Here is an 8,381-nt window from a genome sequence, read left to right as displayed (position 1 = left end):
TACTTTAAAACCTCCTTCAGAATATCACCAAAAATTGTTAGAATCTTGTCAGCCAAACTATTCAAGATAATTTCTAAAGGGGCCTTATTAAAATGTATCCAAAGAACTTTCAAAAAGAGATGAATTCCATTAACTTGCTCTAGAAGAATACTCATCAGATACACAGAAGTTATGCAGGAAAATGCAGATAAATTGGGTATTGTAAATGGAGACTCTTAGAAATGTGGCTAATTTTCTTTCTTATCCACTGAAGCAAACACATGCTCTGAAAAGGACCAGGTACTGGGGTCCCTCCCCACAGCCCTGGGCAGATGGACCACTACCACTCGGCTTCACGCTGGCTCATTTACTTAGTGTTTTGCAATCCTTAATGTGCACAGCTGGCAGCTGAATGCAGGTTTGATACTAACAGTTTAGACATCTTTAGATGTAGCAGATGGAAAATTTTACACAAATAAAGTAGGAGAAAGTGTGCAATTAGGTTTTTATCTGCAGTTACATGATGCATCCTCTGTTTTAGTTTAGAACATCACCTTAGTGGGTGGTCATGATCTTTTCTTGTATCCAGGCCCTACCTTCTTGACACCACATTTGATGTTGGCTAAATGCCCAAGTACCAAACTTTTGTTTTGTTGAGTGTGATTGAAATAGGGAATGCAACAATCAGCAAAGCAAAAGGCATACCATCAGTGAGATTGTAACAGTCCAGTACATTATGGTTACATTCCTTGCTAGTTAAGTCACTATGGTAAAATCCTTGGCAGGATTTTTTTCAATAGTTTATTCATGATGTTCATTATTATGAGTTGTAAAGAGTATGAGAATTTCATTTTTAAAATGTCTTATGGAATGTATCACTTTCTTAGATCTTGTAGACATGCTGTGGAAACCATAACATAAAATATGAGTTACTTACAATAACTAATTTTAATCCCATCTGCTAAGTATGACAACATTAGCATTTCCACTTAATTAAAAACACCCTTAAAGCAGCAATGTTTTAATCACTCCATTTTATTTACTCTCCTCCAGTGTCACTTATAATTGTAACTTTTTATTTTTTAATAATGAGGGATTTTTTTTTCTCCTTGTATCACACAAAAAAGTGCTGTCGATAATTAGCAGTCTTCTGTTATTAGTAGACTCAGGTGTCACAACTGTGTCTCATCCTCATTACAGTAAAAAATTTCACCTATCAGATTCATTATTGCTAGATAATGCGACTGAGAGCCTTTGCAGGCCCTCCAGAAAAGTAATTCAGCCAAGCAAAATTATCAGCTAATTATATTTAGAATCAAAAGCCCAACAACTATTTGCAGATAAATTGTATGAATTGAAGTGAATAGATCTGAATATTAAGATTCATAGATTTGGCAGATGATTTGTTAATTGGAATAAAAAGGTCATTTACTAGTCATTTTAACAATAGATCAATTGGAACTCTATTATTTAACTGGTAGTGCCTAAGAATTGAAGTGATGAATAATTGTATTATTGTCATGAGGTAATTTAAAAATAAAATAAAATGAGAAACTTATGAAAATGAATTTTATAAATTGGTTTTAAAATACTATGGCCTATTTAAGATATTTTAAAACATAGTCCTCATCTAAGTAATGTATATCATAACAAGTCAAAAATAGAACCAAAAGAGATGGTGGTTTTTTCCTTGATGAATTAGAAATATAACCATGACTAACATAATTTACAAATAGAAGTTGAAATCCAAAATTTGTAAATTTTTTCTTCCTAAATCAAATAATGCCATTTCTATCTTACTGTATTTTAATTAGCAGAGGTTTTTTGGAAACGGCATGGTACATATTCATATGATGACTCAAAATGTAACTTGGCCTGCAATTTTCTTTCGGGGAACAGAATACTCTAATTCAAATCCATTATTAAAAAGCAGATAACATGTGCACTCTCTGAAATGCCTATGACTTCACTCTTGATTTTATGTAATTATGAGAGAATGTTCATATGTATTTGCTTTTCAATTGGCACAGCATTTAAAAACTGAATGTCTTCAGATAAAGTGCCTATTTTCTTTTGGTCCATAAACAATATCACTGGTTTATAAACTCAAAACTTTTTAAAGTGTTTTATAATACAGTCACAGTGTAGTTTATAGCTGTGCTTATAAGAATTTCTATGTGTACCCTATGTGTGTATCACAAAAAATTAGATATTAGTTTGCATTCTGAAATTAATAATTGGTAACCAGAACCTGTGCCTTCCCACTAGATTATTTTGTAACTTCTATCAGTTCTCAAGCAAAACTTTGAACTAAGTATTTTTCCCAAATTTGCAGCTCAAAGTAAATACTTTTTATTTAATTTCAGTTAACATAGGAAAATAGGGAAAACATCACCCACTTAAAAACAGCTTCAGTTTCATTTACTTCGTCACTGTAAATAAACAAGGTAAACACTAACATGACTTCAGAGTACTTTGGGTTGAAAAAAATCTGCAGTTCAAAATAAATTTCCCCTTTGGTCAACATTTTGGATGCAATTCAAAGTTTCTCATAAAATAAACATATTTTAAAGGGTGTTTTGAATTTCACTGAATAATTTCTAGCCAACAGAAATGACAGTGGTATCTTTAAAGTTGATTATATGTCAGATCAATAGCTATTATGCAGGGCTAACACAGAAGGAAGATGCAATACATTCCTTCTGCTTAACCCTTCTACTGTGATGTGAAGAAAAACTTCCCATAGGTGGGTCCATGGGGAAATCCTCTCACAAAGTGAAACTTCCATGTTTGTTTGTTTAATAATACAAGCATTCTTTGCTGATAAAATGGAAAGTGAGCTGCATTTTTAGTCAAGAAAGCAAAATGTTCATTAAAGTAATCTTCATGAGAGTTTTTCAACAAAAGGGGGAAGAGTTTTACGTTCTGCATAATAACAAATTGTTTTGAAGCATGAGCTTAAAATGAAAATGCCCCATTACAACAGATTGTAAATTTTTTTCTGATGCTTTTAAAAGTGCCTCAATCTTTTCTGCGGAGACAGTGTTAAAGTTAAGTATTTGCTATTTTATTTAAACATTTTTGAAAAATGAACATTCTGAGGCTTTGCAGCGTTATTAAGAAAAGCTGTCCATACTTTACCATGTTGTTACATGTGTTTATCTGCTGATTATAAAATGTGTTAAACAGTATTTTAAAAACAAAAAAAAAATGCAGAGCTGCGCTTTGATTAATTCAGTGAACAAAACATATGCTGTTGGTTCTGTTCTATGAAATTCATATATGATCAATAAAATCTTTTAAAAGAGCAACTTTGGCTTTTAGAATTATACTGCCGACCATGTTTTTTGTCCCAGATAACTCTGGGCTCATTCTGTTAACTTTAGGCAAACAAAACCACTTTCTGGGTATGATGGTACTGTCTTTTTCATATATTCTTATCCTCTTTCTCAAATTTTTCTAGGTTGGAAGCTGTGTACTGTGGGTGTTACCCACTTTGTCCTAAAGATTTGGTTTATCCCGAAATATTTCCAGGTAGCTGCTTTAATGTGCATTCATCTTGATTGAGATTTAATGCTAAATTAGAAAGTTTGAAAATAAACTTAGGCGGGAGCAATTGTTTATTTGGCAAGTCAACATGTTAGTGTTAAGGAAAATTTTATGTGTTTTAATACATTAGAGTAAGCTTATATTTACCATCTGTTCTTTTAAGATAACAAAAAAGCAAGTTTTCAAATAACATTCTTCATTGTTAGCATACACATCCCATAATGATGGATTTTTATAAGCAGGTCAGTGTTGCTGCAATTGCTTACAGATTTTTTTTAATGATACACACAGAGAAAAATCAGGGACTGAAAGTCACACCAAATTATTTAAACAATTGACTAGTTAATAATATGCAACTGTTATACGGGTACGTATGGCTATAGTACCAGTTCTTTGAAAAAATTCTCATCACTAAATATATCACATATGCATTGTGTTACATTAGAATAATGTATTTTAATCACCCAAAGGAGATGTCTAAACAGCACAACTACACAGTCTTATTTAGCATTAAACATCCTTGTGAGCTGAGGTAACCTTATAAAATCATGCTTAAATAATGTAAAACACGAGGCGGCACAGAGCAATATGCATTTTTAATTAGTAAAGTGACTAATATCGAGTGTGTGCTTTGAGGTTTTTGTTTCATTAAAAATGTATCTGTTTTTCCTGCAGCTGAATATCTGTATTCTACACCTGAACAGCTTTCAAAAAGGCTCCAGAATTTCTGCAAGAGACCAGATATTGTAAGAAAACATCTCTATAAGGTAGTTATTGAGAAGAGATTTACATGGTATAAATGCCATATTGAAGTACAAAGAAAAATCTTAAAAAAAAAACATTTAATTAACATACTAATGTTTAAAGGAAACATGCTAGGGAGGGATATTAGTTGTTACACTAACAAGGATTAATTAAACTGGATGCCAGTTGTATTAACCTAGGTCTTATGAAATACGTGCACTTAATGCACGGTACATGCTTTTTTTAAAATTTATTGTTTTCTAAGATGACTGTCCTTTACATTTAGCCCCTAGAGGCTTATAAAAATGAACCTGGATTAATGTAACTCATTAGTTTAAAAGGAAGTAAAGGAAAGATTCTACAATTATACTAATGAGGATAAGCCTTTCTTCCCATCATAATGAAATCCTTAGTCCTCAAAAATTCAGGTAAATGGCATGAGTGAAGTTTGGTGTTCATTTTTGAACTACTTGAAAGGTGATTTTTAAGAATTGAATATTTCTCATGTCCAATTTAATAAAAATGACATAAAAAATCCTCAGTTTCTTTAGAATAAGAATGTCAGTCTCATCTCTGAATGGCAAAGGGAAAATAGTGTAAACAGCATCATCATTCACTGCCCTCAGTTCGTTGTCTTCTTTTCTTTATTTGAATCAAGAATTTTACATTGTTGAAATAACAACACAAAGAGGCCCTACTAAAAGTCTAAGTAATTGAACTAGGATAAATCTGCTTTATGAGTTTTGAAGGTGGCTCTAGGCCATGAGTAATATACCTTTTTATATTCTTCGAATGTAGCATCTTCATTTTACATAAATCCAGTATAGTTTACAATCTAGCAGTTTTATAATCTAACATATTTTAATTTTCCTATGTTAATATATAACCTTCTACATGAAATACAGTTCTCTGCCTTTTTTTTTCTCCTTTCCCTGTTCATAGCCTAAAATACATATTTACATAGTGATACATCAAAACATGACTTTGTTTCTACAGGAAACAGTTAAACTTCAAGAAAAAGAGAGAGAACCAAAAATGCAATTTAACACCCAATTTCAAGCTCATTATCTTTCATTGTCTATTAACTTGGCAATGGTTCAGAAGGTAGCTCATAATAGTTTAAAATGCTGACTGAACAGTTCCAGCTTCAGTATTACTCCTTGAGTCAATACTATTGTATTGTATACATGGGAAGCTCCACAGAGAAAACGGTTGTCCAAGATTTACCTCAATATTTCCTAATTTTTAAAGTTCAGTAGCAGTTTTGTTTGTATGAAATATCAGTCAAATAGTTTCGCATGTGATAGACTGTCAAAATATGCAGATAAGGGAAATTGAGGAAATATAAGTATTAGTACAAATGAATTTATTTTCTCTATATGACACAAAGCAATTTTCAGTGAGTTCTCTGTCAGATTATTGATTTTTTCCCTCTTTGGATGAATTTTTGGTGAAGTATTTATAAATGTGTTTCCACCATCAAAATGTATCAATTTGTAACATTGCTTAACCCTGTTATTCTGCATCTGCAAATTTTAAACATCTGCAAATTTTTAACCATTTCAAAAGTCACTGCAACAAGTTGCCTCTAGTAAGAAAAGAAAGCAGATGTCCACTTGAAATATTTTCATTCAGCTACTGCCATAACAGAGCTATAATTATTTATTTACAAACAACTTCTGAAAAAAAGAATGGCAGCTTAGTGGTATGTTGTTAATATACCAAATTGTTCCTCACACAGCTTAAATGATAACCTATATCCTAAATGCTGTTTCATTGAGTACATGTTAGTACTTAAATGTATTCTAGTTTGTACACCATAAAAACCTGCATCTCAAAGTTTTATAAATTAGTAATTCATGTGAAAGCATTTATAAGAACTTATTTATATAATTCAGTTTTAAGCATAGGCTACCATGGATTTTTCTCTTATAAATCTATAACATATTTTCACATTTGCCTTCATCCATAGTGTTTAGTGATATTGTCTAAAAATTAATTTCAAAAATTAATAAATTCATCTAAAATTTTAAGTAATCAGGAGCTTTATGATACAATGACTAGGAAAAACTGGCATGTTGCAAGGTATAGAGTTAAAAGCACAGGAAGGACCACAGATTTAGTTTGTGTGTTGTTATAGGATTTAAAGCCAAAACAGAAAAGAAAAACTGCCTTCTAAACCTTTATAATAATGATACAAGTTATTGTAATTTTTTTATCTTGTGTTTCATAAATAGACACATTTGCTTTTATAAATAGGTAACATTTGCTTTTACTAAATACTAGAGAATTAGCATTTTAGCTTTTACCTACTTTTCTTATGCAATCGGAGAGGATCTTTTGTGTGTACTGTGAAAAGAATGTTGGGAGTTATTTTTAGATTTATTTCATTGGACAGTGCTGTTTTGCTTTTATAAAACATATGCTTCTAAGATCTAAAAGGATAGAATGTCACTGAATTCTTTAATTTGTTCCTTTTACATTTTTACACCTTACTCTTTTTTTGTTGTTAAAAGTTTACATTTTAAAATCATTTCAACTTCTTATGATATAGAGTTCACTTTAGGATAGGATTTTTCATATGGATTCACACTTAGAAATTTAATGACTAGAATAAGGCTACTAACACTTGGCTTTCTTCTCACATCAGACATTATACTTTCAATATGAGTGAGAGTTTGGGGTATAACTTGAAGCAGGATTTGAAACAGAATGCTAGTAAGTGAAAAGCAGAAACAGAATTTACTTTTTTTCTTAAAGTGACTCCTTCTATCACAGAACGCCTGTGTCCATGACTTCCTACCTGAAATAATTTCAGACCTGAAATGTTTAAATTCCTCATTTGCATGTATGTGTGTACTCATTCAGTCTCTTTCTCTCTTACACATACACACACACACACACACACACACTTGCCTTAGGATCGTTAGAGAAATCCAATACATGCAAAAATTAAATGTTTCTTAATAATTTAAAAAACCTAAAACCATTTTTCTTAATTTAAGAAAATATAAAACCACTTCTGACAAAGTCGATGTCTACAGTTGAGTCATTGACTGTAAACTTGTATTGTCGAGACATGTACTTTTTCACATCAGGCAGATGCACTGGACACATACTTCTCACAGAGATAAAATAGGGAGCTCTTCGATGACTCCTAAGCCTAACTTGAACACAAATTTCTAGAAGTAATCATAAAAGAATCAGCTAAGGATTGACCCCTTAAACTAACCATAGTTCTTCCTTTCTAACCCAAGCAAGTGTAATACTGTGAAGTTGTATTTTTTTTTTTTTTTTTGGCCTCACTTTTATTATACTATGTGAATTTACTTATGGAAAATTCTCAACAATTATTTGAAATTAGTATTTCATGCTTTTAGAGAACCCTGATCATTATATTTTTAAATGCTGTTGAAAGACATTTTATAGCTATTCCCTCATTACCAGTATTGAAATGAATATACGAGTACAAATAGGGCAGTTGTGTAAGGTAGGTATCATCCAGACTGACGTAAGAGATTTTCATTCCAATCCTATTTTTCATTTACTTTTATTTATAAATTGAATGGTATTCTCTGGTTTAAAAAGAGAGAGAGATGCCATTCTTGCTTTTTGAGAGTGACTTGTAGTTTAAGATTTTTCAGGTGATAGCTCCTGATTTTTTTGTTTTCCTCTTCAAGTTCCTCAATATTGACAAAACTTTTATAATCTCCTATTGTTTGGAAGAGAGAAGAATTTTTAGAGTTCTGCCGGAAACTAATTCAAAACAATAATTAAGCTTACAGTTCACACTCATTGCCCAGAAAAGCCATTTGTAGTTATCTTGATTATGTCAAGCTATATGTACCTGAACCACAGCCAAGCTACTTTGTTTCCTTCAAGAAACTGGTCACTCTGTAGTCCCCTTTTAATTTGAGCTTAAACTCTAGATTTGAATAAGGTGTTGCTCACTGGTTTTAATACTGCTCCGGAGTCCTTACTTTTTCCTTAAACATGAAAACTTAAATGTTTATGACGTTCTAAGAACTTCTAAAAGCTCTCAACTGCACCAGCATAATTAAGGCAAATTCTCAGTCTCAGTCTCTCACTCTCACTCTTTCTCTCTCTCC

The 8,381-nt window shown here is 31.7% G+C and overlaps 1 protein-coding gene across 35 annotated transcripts in view; it reads left to right on the top strand.

Moving 5' to 3' along the window:
• GTDC1 (glycosyltransferase like domain containing 1) overlaps window positions 1–8,381 on the top strand; it is a 393,230-nt gene that overhangs the window by 359,860 nt on the left and 24,989 nt on the right. For all 35 annotated transcript variants that reach the window (XM_007964893.3, XM_038000665.2, XM_007964892.3 and 32 more), the window contains 2 exons: window positions 3,443–3,513; window positions 4,204–4,295. In XM_007964893.3, coding sequence (XP_007963084.2) covers window positions 3,443–3,513; window positions 4,204–4,278 — 146 coding nt within the window. In that variant the 3' untranslated portion in view covers window positions 4,279–4,295. The remainder of the gene's footprint in view (window positions 1–3,442; window positions 3,514–4,203; window positions 4,296–8,381) is intronic.

Source organism: Chlorocebus sabaeus, chromosome 10 (genome assembly GCF_047675955.1).
Source record: "Chlorocebus sabaeus isolate Y175 chromosome 10, mChlSab1.0.hap1, whole genome shotgun sequence".
Classification (NCBI taxonomy): Eukaryota; Metazoa; Chordata; class Mammalia; order Primates; family Cercopithecidae; genus Chlorocebus; species Chlorocebus sabaeus.
This window is presented reverse-complemented; position numbering and strand designations above follow the sequence as displayed.